Source organism: Anopheles moucheti, chromosome 3, assembly GCF_943734755.1.
Source record: "Anopheles moucheti chromosome 3, idAnoMoucSN_F20_07, whole genome shotgun sequence".
NCBI lineage: Eukaryota > Metazoa > Arthropoda > Insecta > Diptera > Culicidae > Anopheles > Anopheles moucheti.
The window spans coordinates 12,326,994-12,345,853 of NC_069141.1; the positions used below are offsets into that span (position 1 = coordinate 12,326,994).

Sequence of the window (18,860 nt, forward strand, 5' to 3'; positions counted from 1 at the left end):
ATAGCAATGCAGTATTGCATTCAATACAAGTGAATGTGGACAGAAAGGTCAGAGCATAGATGTAAAAAGAGTAGCTTTAGCAAAAATCACTACATGGTATGGTTAAATATAGAAACATTAAAATACTAATTTGCAAATAAACGGAAGAAGCAACGTTCAATCAGTAGCAGCATATGATTTTGTAGTGAACAAAACGATCACACGTGCCGTAGAGAGAACGCAAAGAGCGCGCTTGTATTTAAAATCCCGACACCATAGCTGTCAGTTGGCGAGTCCGGCGAAGCGGCGCCCACTGTGCAACGTCCCCGTTTATTGACAGTAGCTGTGCGTGTTTTTGTTTCCAGCAGTAGTACGGGGGTATTTCGTTATCGTTTTCTGCCGTGATCGTCACGCTCGTTAAGTTGGCTGTGCAGCGCTGCCACAGACTGCGAATACGAGCCTCAAACAGTTGCAGTAAAGTGCATTCGTCGTACAGTTCAAAAGTGAAGCAGCCAAAAACACAAAATCCACAATGGGCCTTTCCAAAGTGTACGTGGTCGGTGTGGGCATGACAAAGGTAAGTAGGTACAGAGTCCACTGGCAAACTGTTGCAATTGCGGAAGCTCTACGCCTTGGGAAGTGGAAATGGAAACACGCAAGCACTGGGAGGGAGTCATTTGGGACGTCAGCGTTTGTAATTACACATTTCACTGTTCAACTTTGCAGCTTAATCTTCCCATTTCTACACTGCTTTTAATCACTGCCTCGGGACGTGTTTCCCCTCGTCATCGAGAATTAATTTTCGGACTCATGATCTTCAAATTGCGCGTCCGGGCACATTATACACAAGGTCTTTCGCACATACCTTATAAGCAGTGGAAACCAATCAGTCGAACCCTCAGGTTGGTCGAAGCAATGCCACCCTCACAATGCTCATCCACGAGACAAACTGGTTCGCCGGATCTAAGTCTACCGAAATGGCAGCGCAAGGCGCACCCGAACGCCCCGCACCTTGTTGGGATCAATGCGAATGAACAGGTTTCATCTTCACAGTAGGGTTTTGTTGTGTTTTATTTTGCATTTTACGCTCTCCTGTTGACCGTTGGAGAGCGACGAACCATACGCGGCCGACGGATGTCGCAAGAAGGCAACCACATTCATGCGAGGTTCCACTTCAACAAGCATTAATGCGGGAACTCTTGGAGTCGTTTGGCCTCTGTACGCCGGTCTGCTGTGCAAGCATTATGTAATGGCATAAGAGTGCGTTGAGGTAGGGTATCTTAAGCTCCAGCGTACAGATCACAATACGCTTGGTTCCCTTTCGTCGTCGTTCCTTTTTTTCCCTTTCGACGAAGAGTTTTCGTTCAATTAGGCGTCAATGTTGTACCTTGCCATTTCTCTTCGCTTAGTGAAGGGTTGAAGAAATTGGGGGTCAGCTGGGGGTTGCTGTTTTCGTCGTGTTATTTTATGCTCTTCGTGGACTTGGTACTTTGGGGCAAATTGCCCGCTGATATAAAAAAGTACGAATCATTCCAAGCGATATGGCCGAAGCTTATATCTACAGTTTGTTTTCGCTTGATAACAGTATCACGTCTCACGTCTACCTTTTATTTCAATTCTTTTTAAATTACATTTAAAGCATCTGAATTGTAGTTGATCCTGTTACTTGATCACTTAATGTTTGATCACAGTTCTGTTTTACCTGCTTCAAGTTTTAGTCCATAATTCCGTTGCAGTGTTAAGCAAAGGAATTTGTTCGTAAACAGCTCCTTATTGTTATCTTATCAGCCTGTATGGTGGCTTCGTACGATCCATTTCTGGCATGTTTACAGCAATCAACGGGGCAACTTGGGGGTCTTATCGCATGTGCGTAGTAGACGAGATTATTCTTATGACACAGCACATTTATTGTTACAACTTTCCCTCTCGATCGAGCGGACTTTGCTTTTTAGATCGCGTCCTAACTAAGTTTTGTAAAATTTTTCCATAAATTTTTTCTCCACCATGCACCTAGTTCGAGAAACCGGGACGCCGGGAAGACTTCGATTATCCGCAAATGGCCAAAGAAGCGGTTACGAAGGCACTGAATGATGCGAAAATCCAGTACAAGGATGTGCAGCAAGCAACGGTCGGCTATGTGTACGGTGATTCGACCTGCGGACAGCGTGCCCTGTACGAAATTGGCTTTACCGGCATACCGATTTACAACGTCAACAACAACTGCTCGACCGGTTCGACTGCACTGTTTCTGGCGAAACAGCTGGTCGAGTCGGGCAATAATGACTGTGTGTTGGCGCTCGGGTTCGAGAAGATGGAACGTGGATCACTGACGTCGAAGTATCTGGATCGTACCAATCCGGTCGAGCTGTTGGTGACGACAATGGCGGAGAATCATGAAATCACCGGTGCTCCGATATCTGCACAGCTGTTCGGTAATGCCGGGCTGGAGCATATGAAGAAGTACGGCACCAAGCCGGAACATTTCGCCAAGATCGCGTACAAAAATCACAAACATTCCACCAATAATCCGTAAGTGAAGTTTTAACTGACCATCACGCTGATTATGAACGAATGAAGGGCTTATTCTTGTTGGTTTGTCTTCCTTCCTGAAGCTATTCCCAGTTCCAGGACGAGTACAGCCTGGAGCAGATTCAAAAGTCCCCGGTCGTGCACGAAATTCTCACCAAATTGCAGTGCTGCCCAACGAGCGACGGTGCGGCTTGTTGCGTTGTGGCCTCGGAGAGCTTCGTCAAACGCCACGGTCTTGAGGCTCAGGCAGTGGAAATTATTGCCATGGAAATGTCCACCGATGTGCCCAGTTCGTTCAGCGTAAGTTATATTAGCTATCTATTCAACTTGAAAAGCAACAAATATTGACCTTGAATCGTCCTTGAATTGTTATAGGAGGGAAGCGCTATGAAGATCGTCGGTTACGACATGACGCGTAACGCCGTTCAGAAGGTATTTGCCAAGACGAACTACAAACCCCTGGACGTGGATGTGGTGGAGCTGCACGATTGCTTCTCCGCTAACGAGCTGATCACGTACGAAGCACTCGGCCTGTGCGAACCGGGTAAGGCGGGCGAATTTATTGACCGTGGCGACAATACGTACGGCGGTCGCGTCGTAGTGAATCCTAGCGGTGGTTTAATTTCCAAGGGTCATCCACTTGGTGCAACCGGTTTGGCGCAGTGCTCTGAACTCTGTTGGCAGCTGCGCGGACAGGCCGACAAACGACAGGTTAAGGATGCCCGGCTGGCCTTACAGCACAACATCGGGCTCGGTGGAGCAGTGGTGGTGGGTCTCTATCGTCTAGGCTTCCCGTATGCAAAGCGTCCGGTCAATCCCAGCCTTACGGCTGGCGGAAAGCTGAAGGATACTGCTGACGGCTTTCTGGTTACCCCATACATGAGGGTGCTGGAGGAAGCGATGCAGGACGATAAGGACAATCTGATCGAGGGTGTGCGTGGGATCTATGGATTCAAGGTCACCAATGGACCGGACGGTGCCGAAGGGTACTGGGTGATCAACGCGAAGGTCGGCAAGGGATCGGTGAAATACCGTGGCACGGACAAACCGGACGTCACGTTCATTATGAACGATATCGATGTCGTGGATTTGATCTCCGGCAAGCTAAACCCCCAGAAGGCTTTCTTCCAGGGTAAGGTGAAGGTGCAGGGCAACATGGGCCTGGCAATGAAGCTGATGGATCTACAAAAACGAGCCAACTCGCGCATTGAAGAGCTGCGAGCCAAGCTGTAAAGGGAACGAAAGGTTCGGTTGTTGGGTATAACTTGAACGTGCAAGTCTGGGAAAATGGGTGATAAGCAATACAATAACTAGTATATTATACTTGTTTCTTTATTTTATCCGGTAAATGACCAAGTAATCCTACGATGTAGGTCGTTTTATCCTTCTTTTTTTCATAATAAAAACAAAATTTTGTGGTGGTTGTTAAACAACATTCATCTTCGTAAACGGTGCGCTATCGTAACAACAAAAAAAAAAACAGCTAGGAGGAAAGGAACGGAAAGAAAATCTTACACGCTAACATGAAATGGATGATGGTGATGAGTTATCGATTTGCATGGGGTTTAGTTTGTTTTAAGCTTTTCGTCACTGAAACCCGACACACCACGACAGCAGACTCGCTTAAACAGCCATATCCAACACCAGTGATAGATAACGAGGAAGGTGATTGTCACAATGTACACATCGAACTGGTGGTACGCGTACCAGGGCAATTCGGTAGAGTAGGACTGCGCCAGTGGAAGACCACCTGTAGCGGCCACATGCTCACACCACCAGACGGCCGCTTCGAGCGGGTTCATGGGACGGTTTCGATAGGAGAACGAAACTTGTTTCGCGCTTTCCATTGCTTCTGGTTCCAGCACCTTACGGAGCGCTTCATACACGGTGTCGGCGGTGATTTCTTCGTATGGCAGTACCACTCCCATGCCACGATTAGCCAAGGCAGCTGCATTATTATACTACAAATTTTAGGGAACGGTTAAACACGATATTCATTAGCTTCCGTACGCGATTGCTACTAACCTGATCGCCGTACATTGGTGTTGCAACCACCGGCACACCACAGTAGGCAGCTTCGGACGATCCAAGCAGTCCACCGTGGCTCATAAATACGCGAACCTTGGGATGGCCTATCGACGAGAAAGAACGTGAACATTCGAATGAGATGAAGGTGAGTTGGTATTACTTCATTTACTAATTGTTCAATTACTAATAGCCGATAGCTCTCGTTGAGGTACACATTTTAAACTATTTTTGTTCATATCAATTTGAATGCATTCATTTCTTATTAGATCAATAGAAGTGGCTGCTAAATGACAACATCTACGAGTCGTACGATTAACTCACTATTATGCAACGTATTGAACTCGCCAAGTTTCGATGTCATGTCATTAGTATGATACCGGACGACCCAACTGGAGTAAAACCTTTCGCTGTCTGTTGGACAACGAAGGCGTGAAAGGTTCAAAGCAAGAGTAAATAATGGCGTTTGCCAGAAGGACCGGAAAAGGACGATGACGCTCGATCTTGAACGGTTCAAACGACTTCGTCAGCAGTGCTACACAACGAAGCGGTAAGTAAGTTTATTTATTAGCGCCATTATCATTATAGTTTCTTTTCACTTGTTGAAATCCCTATACGTTAGACTCAAAATATTCAAAAATGATTATAGTATTTCATACAGCGATTACGATTTTGCGAGCTATCGAAGATCGCGATAGAAGATCATTTGCTATTGGCTATTAGTAGTCCACTATCATCAAACACGTGCGAGTGATCGCTATACTTAATTGATATGGGATGCTAATGGTGGGGGAGCTGAACGAGAACTAATATTACCTCCTTTTGTGTAAACTCTCTTAATATTGACATTGTAAAACGATTGCTTGAGGATTCTGTACAATCTGACGGAGATTTCAATGAACGGAAAGATAGGTTACTTTGAGGTGAGTTCGATAGAAATATAATCTTTGTACTTAAAAACAAACATCATACAGAACAAACCCACAATAGTTCCTTTCTCTAACACAAGCCAACGATTCCTCCAGAATCAGAGCTAATTTGAGCCCTATTTCGGGACAGTAGTACTAGCACTATGTTTCGTCTCGAAATAAGTCAAAGACGACGTCACAGCATTTGAATGTAGTATCGAATTTCTTGATTGTTCATCAATCTGTTACACTTATACGACAAACAACATTCACGACCAACATACGCTATCCAAGATATATCTGTTACAATAGCTCTGAAACCCTGTATAGAACCTTGCAAACATTTTATCAGATCTAAACCAAACGAGACTAGACACATCGAAGTATAATAGGATTTTCTTATCCAAGAGTTTGACAGACTTGTTTGGCCCTAATGCTGTCCACGGTATCAGTTTACCAACTACCGGAAGCAATAATCGTCGCACAACAACAACCCAAAACAAACCACAACGTATCTCACCATATTCAGCAAGTCCAGGTGGGAATTTTGGCTGGATGGTTTTCTGGCCGTACTTCGAACAGGTTTCGTTCCATTTAAGACAAACAAACAAAATCTATCGTTCAATTGATACGATTCACAACACCGCAAGGGAATGCTTTCAATCGTACGAAGGTCGTCGAGTTGCTGTACTTTAGCTGGCCGAACTAGTGACCGAAGAAGAATTGGAGTGAATTAATATAAGAAGAAAACAGAGTTCCTTCACGCCGCTACCAATTCCACATCAATTAGCCGGAGCCGGAGCTTGTTGCCGAAATGATTGATGGTGGAAGGGAAGAAATTACTGCACGATCATGCAGGCTGCAGCTCCGTCCATGAAGCAACAAAAAATAGTGTTTGCGATTTGCAACAGTGGCGCGTGGCAGTTTCCGTGTTGGGTGCTGAACACTAGAAATGGTTAGCTAATGTTGTTATTTAGTAACGCAAAAAAAGGGAAACAAAGGTAGCAAGTCTCTTAATTTGCTCGCGTTGCCATGTGCCGGACGCGTGCTCAGATATTTGAGTCATGCGCTCTAACTAACGTAGTGGCTTATGCTTAACATCTACCGTCCAACACTGTGGGACGTAAGGAAACGCACCGTTTCACGGTCAAGCGTTTTTGATATGGTTGCAAAAATAGATTTAGGAACAAAGAAAATTGATTTGAGTGATCTTCCGTAGACTTTTATAACTATTATCATGGAATGAGCTGATACGAGGCATACATTAACTTAGGAAGAAACAGAATTGCTTAAACAACATGCCTAGCTTCAAGATGTGCAGCACGCTCAGCTGACAATACGTGCTGGTTTTTCAGTTTTTCTACCGTGGCGAGGGTTATTTTTTCTTCTCCTCACTCCTAAAATAAACTCCACCTAACACATAATGGAATTTATAGTGCCGGTTCCGCAATAGTGACGCACTATGCTAGTTTGGGCTATGAATTCAAATATATACAAAATGAAAATGAACTCCCAAAATGTTTGAATAATACATCAGACACACGAGCCACAGACAGATGTTGCATGTAGTGTTATACTCACAGAGAATCTCGCGTTGTGGAAGCCATTTGCGGATGTGAACATTCGGAGGTTGATTCGGCAGCGTTTCATTTTCCCACTTCCAGATGACGCGCTGCTTGAAGCGTCCCAATGCCTTCAGGATGGCATCTCGCTTCTCCGCCGGCAAGGTTTCGGCCCGTATCATCGATCCCCAGCTAATGTAGATCACGCCATGGTCGGCCGTATCGAGCAGTTGCTGCAGGTCCGCATCCAACGGTTTAAAGTCACGTATGTGGATACCGCCAATCTCCAGCACGGCCGGACTGAGCGGTTTCACACCGCTCAGCGAGTAGTGCTGATTGACGAACATCATCGAGGTGCGTTGCTGCAACTCGCGCACGTCCGGTATTACGCCCTCGCCGAACCGCTCGCGCAGCAACTTGTTAGCGGCGGCATCGTTAAACCAGCTGTAGAGCGTCTTGAACGACTGGACCGTAATCCAATTCGCTAACCGTTGCGAAAAGTCCATCCGCTCGGTGTACCCCATGAACAGTGCCGGAACGTACGCGGGTAGCGTCGGATTTCCGACCCGATCGTAGTGCCAGGGCATCAGCGGGCAGCTGCTGAGCCCGATGAACGGTGCGTTCAGCTGATGGGCAACGCCGAGCATGCAATCACTGTTGAACTGCTCCACCAGTATCAGATCGTACTGGATCTTCGCGTCCAGGATCGTTTTGATGGCGGTCGAGTTGAGCGCATTGGTGCACGCTTCCTTTCCCCAGTTGTACAGCATGAAAAACTCGACGAAATGTCCGAAACCTGGCCGATACTCGAACAGCTATTGGGAAAGATAGGGGATGAATTGTTGTAAGCGATCGTGTACGCTATCGCGTGCGAGTAATAATGATAAAAAGGGTTTTACTAACGGACGTGACTGTGCAAAACCTTACGAAATAACCCCAATCGAGCTATTTCTAGACGAGATCGTCGCTACGATCATCATCATATCCTGTTCGAGAAAGACCCTGCTACTGCTATACGTTTGAGCGATATCATATTTGCAGGCTTTATTGCCCAACTTGCGTCACTGCTATTGATCAATATACTGAAACAATCTGTTCAGTTCCTCAAATGTAGTAGACTTCTGTGAGCTGTTAATTGCTTTTCAGGAAGTATTGATTTTAACCTTACTATTTCCAATAGCAGACAACAATACTCCGATCGTACATCGTGACGATCGTGAGAAGAATGGGTGCAGCTAATTTATTAATGCAATACGGGGATTTTTGCGAGCGTTGTAAAGTTCCCTTCCGAACGTTGCTTAACCTGTTGAAACTTCATCAATATAACGCGCATTGGAATGCCATAAAGAAAGTTTATAAACAGAGGGTCCAAGCAATAGACGTCCTGTATAACATCATCCCGACCTAATATCTGTCCAAGGATCGCCTTTAGAATTCTCCTTTGATGTACTTAACGGTGGGTACTTCAATTAGCTCTCAGCTTTCATAACACTAATCATCGGCTTGCGAGAACAATTATCGTGCCGTGGCAAAAAAAAATAAATAAATACCTCACACACATAACGACGCTACACGTGCGAGTTCACGCAGCGACCTATCTCAACAGACAAACCAATCGCACCATTTGAAATTTGAGCGTTGTTTACTAAACTAGCGGTAGCTATTCATCATCTTGGGGATGTAAATTCATCTGTCCGAGAGACCACTTCCGGCAATAATTTGTAACCTCCCCTTCCACGCAACACACCATCTTGCTATGACCTACCTCAAAGCTGACCGAATCCGATAGCGATGTCATACCTTCGAGCGGCATGTCGCGATAGTTCGGCGGTGGATTTTTCTCGGGGAAGTGACTGACGACCGTTACGTCATGGCCGGCTTCTGCCAAACCTTTCAGGACCGGCTGAAAGAAATGGAAGTGACTCTGGCCGGGATGAGGGAACAGTCCGAGCACTTTGTAGGCCTGCGCGCATGGTGACAGGGCAAGTGCCACCAAGATCACGGTTCGCAGCATGATCATGCCGTATTCTTTTTTTGTTTTTTGCTGTGCTGCTGATGATAGAGGCTAGTCGTCTCGAAACCTGAAAGTATTAGAGGCAGTTAGAAATAAGTATGTGTGTTTGGTGTACTTGGTGCTTAGATTGATATTTTCCAATCCGTGGACAATAATCTTTTGCCAGGAACTCCATCATCATTAATTCACCGATAAGCAATCAGTATTTTAGAGTTCTTGACAGCAGAAAATCAAAAAGAGCTGTCCCAAAATTCGGCAGTGCTGGACCCCATTTGCATTGGAAACCCGTTTGGCTAATCGCCATTTTATTCCAGACGCTTATTTATGCAACGAAGAACTTTGGCAGCTTTGTATTTTCACCTTAACCGGTTTAGAATGGATGGGGTATACAAAAAAAGCACATCATGAAACTTGGAACATTCAAGAAAAAGACTTCGACTCAATGTCCAGATATGGTTCCCCAATATCTGAGGCACCGCGACAGACTGCTTAACGTTAGAACGTGTTGAGTAAGATCATGGCTCAAATTTTCGACATCCATTCTGGTAATTTCAGGTATGATTAATCGACGACTTCGTTCTGGACGACTCTCGTTTCGGAGGTCTAGAACCCAACAGTTGCTTACCAGTGCTGGATGACTTCTATTTTTGCCGAATGGGAATGGAATCGGTTTAGCGGAAAACTTTGTTGGGTAAGATCAAGAAACTGAATGCGAGAACTTGTTTCGACCACCAAAAACGGCTATCTGGATCGTCTTGTAAGCTTTGTGAGAATACACGATCGTTTGATGCAGCAATTAATGATTTGCAACAAAAGGAACGCTGATTGCAAATCACATTGTTTCACAACTATGCACGTTTCACACAAAACTGCAATTCACGCTCAGAAACATCTATTTGACGGTAAATATGTGAGACACTCGCGCGCTGGCGGAAGTAATGCCTAACCACTTGCGAAAGATAGTTTGCACTTGATTGCCAGTGGCAACGGTACTGTTTAGCGTAATTGTTACTTCGATGCGATTGGATCGTTTGGCCTAAACTAAAGTCACAGAACCCCTCGTTTGGACGATATATTGCGCGACCGTGAAGTGATCTGTTTAGATCGTGAATGCACTACATCCAAACCTTGGCGATCCTCGTGGCGATCACGAAAGACTTGCCGCGACTGATCGTGTGCCGCGGCAATTCCCGCTGGGCTGAATCTGAAGGTCAGAAGGCCAGAGTTCCGATGCATTCGGATATATTCGCGCACCGATGATGCATTGGAGTACGCGATCCGAGTATGGTATATAAACTCTCCATCCACTCACCATTCGTAAATGTTGCCACGCTTAGTTTCTATTGCTTTGTTTCATGTTGCCACACGATCTTATGCCTTCCACCGCCATGTTCCACTAGGCTACTCTCCAACGGAAGGCATTTTTGCAAAAAAAAAGGCTATACGTAGTCGGCGTGTTTAGGGTTTTGCGCAAAACACTTGCGATCTTTACGTATTGCGTATGACGTGAAGGCCAACGTGGAAAACTCGTAGCAAACAGGTGAAAACACTGCATTTCCTCATACCAATTACGTCAAGTAAACAATAACGATAAACATCGCCGCACCGTTTGACCAACTTTGTACAAGCTCGCATTTTTATGCTGTAATTATGCTCGGCCGGTTCGTTGTCCCTTTAACAATTTGCCGTTAAAAGTGGGAAAAATTTTGCCATTGACATTCAAACGCTTGGACGCTTTTGGGTCACAGGGTTTACCGAAATAATTACCCACGGAAACACGTTCAGCTGTGATAGATCGATGATGGTGGTCGTACCACTTTCGGTTTGGCCTTCTACGATCATAGTTACATCGGCGATGCCAAAAATAAATACTTGTCGGCAGGTTAACGTGCCGAAATACGACCGAAACAATATTAAAAAAGACTAGAAAGGAGAGACAAGAAAAAAAAAACAAATCGTCCACCACAAGTTAATTCGTTTACATAATTTTGAGCGACGAAAAGACACGCAATATAGTGGAAGAGATAGCAGAAAGAAGGCACATCTATTCGAAAACTGATGTATTACAATTTTCACTAGTAATCTTTTGTTTGAGTAACACGTGCATGATATAACACCGTATCATATCGATTGATAAGATAAAATGCACTAACTGTCCCACTTATGGGGCCACAATGGGCTTACATTTAATAAACACGGCAAAACGGCAACGGAACTAATCAGCGGCCTATCGACGACGGGTTGCGATGGCAACTGCGAGATCAGCGCTTGAATCACGACCACCGCTTATGCTACGCGTGTCCACTACGATCAACACTTGCCGACGAACTGAATTCGCGGGTTCTTCGCACCTCGCGCTGCACCACGGTGCGGCGATTTGGCTCCGAGGAAGTTACAATTCATTGCAGTGGAATGAGAGACGCGGTTTATGTTCAGCAATCGCAGCACATTGCTAAGCAATGGTCCAAAGTCGATTTTCTTCTCTCGCGCGCACAAAATTTCTCATTCTCTTTGACCAAACTTTCACTGTCTCTTGTTATTTTTGTTAAATCCATCCTAATGTTTTACATGCTTCTTATAACCCTTTTTCAATCGAAAACGTGTTCAGACACCATGCGGACTGTAATTTGAAACGTTGATTTTTTGGTGGCTTAATTTGATATCCCTGCAGTCACACATGTTGCAATTTAATATCCTGTGTTGAATCTTCGGTATCTGAAATTAGGCAGATTTGGAGCCTTTGTAGTGTCTAGTTGCTTATGTCTTTGGAATTGGGCTCAGTTTTTTGAGTGATTCAATTTTAATTTCGTTCGTTGTAATTCTATATTACAACAAACAATCTATATTGCACGTAGTGTAGATGGTTCTTCATCACAGGGACTGGACGACGCACTGCAAAGGTATGCATCGTTTTACAAGTAACGAGCCGTGCGGTATAAACTGCTTGGTCCACGTAATCGAAATCTGCCTAGTGTCAAAAAGCCGATTTTGACAAAAGCAAATCGCAGGGAAAGGAAAAAAATAGATTCCCGATGTTCAAGAAGTGATGTGGCTTAGATTTAGAGGAAAACCATGAAAAGATCCGTTGTTAATTGTTTTGTACATACGTTGTGTTTAGTTTTAGTATGCCTAGCTCTCGAAACATCCGGCAAAGAATGCGGAGACCCAAAGTGCGAAAGTAAGTTCCAAAGTTCCGATTCCAAAGTCCTATTCAACTCTCTCTCCACTTGGTCTGTGCCCTGCAAAACAGGCCAGTCTCTTTCGGGTCAAACCACGGTTGACCGATATTCCTCTTGCGTTCTTTAGATTGCAGTATTGACGCTAAAAGGAAAGTAAAAGGTATATTGGTTAAACGATTGTACGCATGCTGCTTAATGGGCACGATAACATTACTTATATTTCCTGTATTACTTGTCAACAAGTCTTTCTTGTTTGTGGTATGTTTACCTTCGGAATACATTTCGTATACTTTCTTTCGCAGGTGTGATTGCAAGGGGAAAGGCTGTTCTACGGTTTCGTGGTGGCGGTGGACAGAAAGTGAACCTGGATCAGAATGAACCCGTTGAAATATTAGCTAAAAACATTGGCAAAGATAGGGAATTTCTGGTGCGAAAGGCTTCTGGCATAACGGGCCTCGCACCGAAGGATTTCATACGAGAGTATAGTATCGTAATAAAATCGGTTGATCGTGTAAAATTTAGTGACGACACAAACACGCTGGATATCAAACCAACGCAACCCGTTACCTTGGAAGAGAATGTTTTGAAAACGACCGTTGTTGAGGGTACTGTGCTAACAAACGATGTGCTTTCGGATAGTCCAACGGCTGAATCTGCTGCAATCGATGTGCCGTCAAGCGTGAAATCAACTCCTACGTTGGAAGTGGTACCGACCACGCAGATTGTTGAAAACACCATAAACGAAGATGCAGATGCTCCGAAAAATGAGGCAGTCGAAAAAGCTAACAAAGGCTCAGAAGAACTGCGCGAAGCTGATGATAGCGAAGAGGATGAGGACGGGGAGATGGAGGCGGAGGAAGAGTACGAAGACGAGGACGAGGACGAATTTGAGGTCGAAGATGACGTACCAGATACAAATGATGGAGCAGTGAAAGAAGAGGATAATATGGCGAATAACATTAGTGGTGAAGCTACCGCTGCCGAAGATACGAAAACCAAATCTACTTCTGAAAAGGTGTTAGCAAATGATGGAAACGTCGATGCCACGGGTGCAAAAATAGGTGCCGAAGAGAAACCGGATGATAGTTCGGAGACAGTAAACGATTCGGTTCCTTCCACTAGCCAAGTCAGTACTCCTCCGAAAGCCGAAGTTACTACTGGTACAAATGGCGATGCCACGAGTACAGAAGTACTTGGGGAAGAAAAACAATCGAAACCGGACGAGAGTTCCGAGACTGCAGGCAAATCGGTTACTTCCACAAGCGAAACCTATACTCCTCCGGTGAAAGATAACAAAAACACAGACCAACATCAAACTGGTGCTGATGTAGTTGATAAAAATGTGGAAGAAGATAGCGCCATTGTATCAGGACAAGCAACTCACAACGATGATAAAGTGATCGAAACCGAAGAAAACTTGAACGGTTCAAATGTATCTAATTCGCAGGAATTAGAAGAGGAAAATTCTGCCAATATAACAACTGAAAATCCAGCAGCTTCGGAAAGCGATTCACCAAACGATGTGGTTACCCAACCGTCAGCAGTAACGCAAGCTGTCCAAGATTCTCCCACAGCAGATGCCGTCTCGCAGGCGGTTGAAGTTACGACACCATTTAGCGTTGTGGAGATGACTGAAACTGACGTACCTGTTACGATGTTGCCCCCTAAAGTAGTTGCGGATGTGGTACAATCTGTTCCAGCGGAACCGGCCCCTGTCACCGAACACGAAAACAATGATACACCTAGTGCAGCTGAGATTTCGAAAAATTCGGATAGTCAACCAACACACCCCACTCGCATCCTTGCAGGTGGTTTGGGTAATTTATTGGCTCATAGTCACCATCACCATCATGGCCATCATCACCATCATCATCATCATCATCATGCCCATGAACATCATCATCCTCATAATCATGCTCATCGTGAGCCGGTGCCCATGGAACAACGCGCACCGGAGTCTGCCGATATAAATGTCCAAACTGTTGGCGACACACATTTACATTATCCGGCACAAGTTGACATGCCGCAAACCACACTTCCGCAGGACGAGGATGCTGGTTATGTTCGACAAAATGTCGAGCCTTTCGAAAATAATCATTTACACAGCTCGGAAACTGTTGCGCCCGTGCAAGTAATGGCTGGCAACGGCAATGAAGGTAAGCTACGATACAGCTTTTAGCGTGTTTTGGCAAACGGAATCGATCATATATACTGTCCCGTGTTTATATCGTTTTAAATAATGCGTCAATGGTGAAACATGAGCAAAAGAGCAGAAGCAACGATTCCAACCTTTGTTATTATTCAATTCGTAAGAGTGGCTGAGCTGTGTTTCTTAGCTGTGGGTGATTATTTTTAGAACAGTCGGCTTGATGCCAGTCACACGGTTCCATCTGTTTTTCTTCGTGGCAGTGACTTTATTATAGAGCGTAATATTTCGATGTATTGCTTTAAAATAATTAGTTTCATTTATTTTCTTACCTAGTGTCCTCTGCCGAGAACGGATATTGCGACGGAACAGGAATCGATTGTCCTCCGCCAGCAGCACCATTCGTACCACCATCGATCAAGCACTCGAACGGTGGTTCAGATTATATACCAATGGAACAAGATGTGCGCACTAACGAAGGTGAAACTACCCATTCTCAAAATATGGTACCTGATGGTCATTCGGAAAACCTGGCGGACGTTTATGGCGGTGAAAGGCAGCCACAACTAGCGGGCGATTATATTGAAGTGTTCGTACAAGAAGCGATCAAGTTAAGCGATCTTATCCTTATGCTTGCGATCACCTCCTTCACGCTACTGGTGTTTTCTCTGGGACATTATCTGATCAACAAAAATCGGCGAGAGAAACCGCTCATCTACAAGCTGAACATGGTCGAGCGTGATCTGATGACATCGTACAAAGAGAGTGCATTGTTGAAATCTGAACTACAGGAAACCAAACACAAGCTAACGAGCATTGAAAACAATTCATTCGGCTCAAACGATATGGTGATCGCACTGAGGGCGGAACTGGAAGCTGCTGAGCAGGCGAAAGTAGAGCTACAGGATCAAATAGCGGGTCTAGAAAAGGAGTTAGAAAATGCGGCCGAAGCAGGGCTGGAGTTGAACAAAATGGTAGCGGAGCTATTGAATCAAAACGGAAGCGATTCGATTGCGCTGAGCGTCGAAGAGCTGCAGCGCCAGTTAAACGAACAACAGCAAACGATCTTATCGATGAATGCATCGCTGGCGGAAAAGAGTCGTGAAAACAGTGAACTGCAGATTGCGATCGCCGGCCAGACGGGTAAATTTAACGAGCGTTTGGAAGAGCTGGAAAAGGCACGCACCGAGCTGACCGATCGACGCACACAGCTCGAGGAGGAAGTGGCCAGCCTGCAGGCTGAACAGAAGACAAAAGTGGACAGTATGCGCAAGGAAACGGGTGCAGAAATAGATCGTTTAACGAAGGAATTGAAGATCGCGCAAAGTAAAGCGGACGAAAGCCGTAAAGCTCTGGCCGCAGTGGAAGCTAAATGTGAAGCACTAGAAGAATGTTTGAAGGAAGTGAAATCAAACGGAGGAAATGCAGGCAAAGGAATGATCGATTCGATTGAACTGAAGGCCCAAATAGCACTGTTGTCGAAGGAGAAGGCGAACATGCAGGATAAATTACAGGGTGAAATTGTGAGTACCTTGTGGAGCCTAGAACGTTCGGGGATATTGATGTTTTTTTGTTATTGTAGATTGCACGCCAGCTAGTGGAAGATCACATGAAGATGGTAAATGAAGAAATTTCTACACTCAAACGCGAGTTTGGCAAAGCGGAAAAAGATAAGCTGGAGGCAGAGACAAGACTGGAGGTGTTGTCGTCGTACTTTAAGGATAAGGAAACACAGTTGCAAAAGTATGTTGTGCGGTATCTGGTTTGTACCGACAGTTTTTAGGATGTTTACAATGTTTTTCTTTGTCTTTTGCAGAGAACTAAGCGTGAAAGAAGCTATGTGGATGCAGCAACAGGGTGAAACGACTACAACGGTAGAAAAGATACGCCACATGCAAGATGAAATTCAACAACTAAAGTAAGTACTATAGCGTAACATAACATAGCCAGATATTAATAAATTCTATATTGTACATTGGTAGATCGCAAAACGATAAGCTTCGGGCGGAAATTGAAGCTCAAGCAACGGCACATAAAGCTCAATATACTACACTTGAAACTCGATCACACGATGCTTGGCTTACAGCTCGACAGGCTGAACGTCGACTGGAGGAAGCTCGTAGCGAGTCTAGTGCACTTAGGCGAAAACTTACGGCTCTTGGTGATATTTCTGCTTCCAGTGGTAAGTTAACGCCAATAGTATGGCCTGTGAAGTTATTAATCAATTGATTTTCCTTTAACGACGATAATCTTGATTCTTATTTGCAGATGGAATGGCAAACTTACCGAATGCTTCCATCACGCAAACCGATCTCGGCCTAACTGCCCCCTCGCCTATTCGCGTCGAGTCACCGAACGCTCCACAACTGATGGGAGTGCTACCACCGCCACCGTTTTTACCACCATTCATGCCTGGTCCTCCGCCCCCATTTATGCCACCCTTTATGCCACCGCCACACGGTCCCGGTGAGATGAGACCCCCGCCGTTGGGACGGTTAATGTCACCACCACCACCGAACAATCGATACTCCCCCAACAACATGATCGATTCGCGGGATCGATACAGTCCTGACCGTGGTCGATACTCGCCCGACAGCCGGTACGACTATTCCGTCATGTCGACGTACGAAACCGAGAATGACTTCAGTCCGCCGCCTTCACCGCCACATCATACCCGGCACTCAAACTACGATCGCGAACGGGAGCGAGAGCGGGATAGGGATCGTGATCGGGATCGGGATCGAGGCAGTGATCGTGAACGGTCACACCGTGATGGACGTGGCAGCGGCAGTGGAGGATACTCGCGAGGTTATACGCCAACGGGTATGCGCACATCACCTCCTATTCAGGATCCCAGGAACAAAAAATACGCAGGTACTAATAATAATCATTATTCGGACGACGAGTTCGATGGCTGGTAGTAAATGTGGTGTGCAGGAAAGCAAGCAAAGCGCATTTCTGTTCTCGATGCGCGATACAGCAACAGTTGCAACATTTATATCGAATTGATGTAGCAGATCTTCGTCGGTGCTAGAAGACGAAGTGATGAACATTGAAGTTGCTGTTTGCAAATGTTGCTGGCGCACGTATCGAAGCAGAATGGGCAGTAACCAACATTGAAAAGCAAACTAACCAAGCTCCTACCAATCATATCATCAAGCACTAATCAACAGCGGAAAGTAGATAGACGCAATCAAACAAAATAGATACATTTTACAATCAATCGCATAACGCTGCAAGTTAACAGACCAGCTTTCTTCATTTCTGTTGACTTATTGTTGGGCGATGCGCTGACTGGCCGATTGCCTATCGGCAGCGGCGTATGCTTTCTCTTAATTTATTTTCATCGGACAGATTGTGGATATCCTGAATTGAATTCCTTCCTAGTATTCCCATCAGGTGGATCATAAAAATGTATAATTTACACTAACACCATTTTCATCATGAGCGTGCGCATCACATACGATCATTCACGATCAGTCTCCCGATTCCAAGCATTGACCAATAGTGGCACATGTTTCCTATTTCTATAATTTTATCTATTATTACCGTCCCCCTAATCATCTTCCATTACTAAAATTTCTCTGCTTACGTTTTGAAGCTTACATAGTAATAATTAGATGTGACGTTATTAGAATCAGCCGCTAAAAAACACGCATTGCTTTATTGTATGTAAATTGTGGCGCCTAATAATTGATTACTGTTACGTCTATTTCTGTTCTCTTTGCATATAAATGGAATGGGTTTGGCAAAACCCTGACACTCGTCCACACGCACACCCTCTTTCGGTACGACCGATTTGATACTATCGTCTTTTCTCGACACTGTCAACGGAATATGTTTTTATCTGTCTATTCCCGAGCGGGGTTTATTATTATTTATTTACTCATTATTCAATGTGACTGGTACACTGCAAACAGGTGGTTTCAGTTCCGGTTCACAGGATTCACTCGGAACGAGGAAAAGTGCAGGAAAATATAGAGCTACAGGCAAACCAGTACTATAGAATGGCCACTGGGGGTTAAAAGCAAACATAACTGTAAGCCAGTAGGAACATTAACCAAGCCCTCGGCTAGCAAAAATTTGGAGATGCTATTTTAAACCTTTCTGTCCTCAGTATGAACATTAATCAGGAGCAGGTACACCTCCCCGCTAAAGTGACACTGGAATGCTACGAGAAGCATGAAAGTTCCATGAACGAATGCCGGAAAATCCAATGCTAGGAAACGATTGAATGAGAAGAGTTGGAAAAATAAATATAAATTAAAAAATCAGATTTGTACAGTTTACAAACACTGACTCAGTTGATGTATTGATAGCATAATTAGAGATGACAGAGTAGTTTCTTAATTTTTATAATTTTTTTCCTAAATTATTCGTCATCAAGAGTAATTTTTAGATTCCACAAGCAAGCAACCATAATTGAATATTCGATGGTTTTGAAAAAATCAGAGGAACCATTGGCAATGAAGTCGCGTTCACAGTCTTATTGTTCGCTCAATCGTGTCGTCACTGAAT

At 44.8% G+C, this 18,860-nt stretch overlaps 3 protein-coding genes across 3 annotated transcripts; 2 read left to right on the top strand and 1 right to left on the bottom strand.

Annotated features, from left to right (window-relative positions):
- The first annotated feature begins 363 nt into the window (after positions 1-363).
- On the top strand, positions 364-3,943 carry LOC128304757 (sterol carrier protein 2). Its single transcript, XM_053041987.1, has 4 exons — positions 364-556; positions 1,994-2,508; positions 2,592-2,808; positions 2,884-3,943. Exons 1-4 carry the CDS (start codon positions 512-514, stop codon positions 3,739-3,741), a joined length of 1,635 nt encoding a protein of 544 aa, XP_052897947.1. The 5' UTR covers positions 364-511; the 3' UTR covers positions 3,742-3,943.
- On the bottom strand, positions 3,820-11,337 carry LOC128304758 (UDP-glycosyltransferase UGT5-like). Its single transcript, XM_053041988.1, has 5 exons — positions 11,202-11,337; positions 8,769-9,084; positions 7,023-7,818; positions 4,534-4,640; positions 3,820-4,469 (listed from the first exon to the last, which is right to left on the bottom strand). Exons 2-5 carry the CDS (start codon positions 9,021-9,023, stop codon positions 4,074-4,076), a joined length of 1,554 nt encoding a protein of 517 aa, XP_052897948.1. The 5' UTR covers positions 9,024-9,084; positions 11,202-11,337; the 3' UTR covers positions 3,820-4,073.
- A 694-nt stretch (positions 11,338-12,031) lies between these two features.
- Positions 12,032-18,619, top strand: LOC128303571 (transport and Golgi organization protein 1). The gene is made up of 9 exons (XM_053040560.1): positions 12,032-12,195; positions 12,499-13,338; positions 13,477-14,352; positions 14,679-15,865; positions 15,925-16,085; positions 16,159-16,260; positions 16,325-16,524; positions 16,611-17,216; positions 18,263-18,619. The coding sequence occupies exons 1-9, from the start codon at positions 12,090-12,092 to the stop codon at positions 18,346-18,348; spliced, it is 4,164 nt and encodes a 1,387-aa protein (XP_052896520.1). The 5' UTR covers positions 12,032-12,089; the 3' UTR covers positions 18,349-18,619.
- The last annotated feature ends 241 nt before the right edge of the window (positions 18,620-18,860 follow it).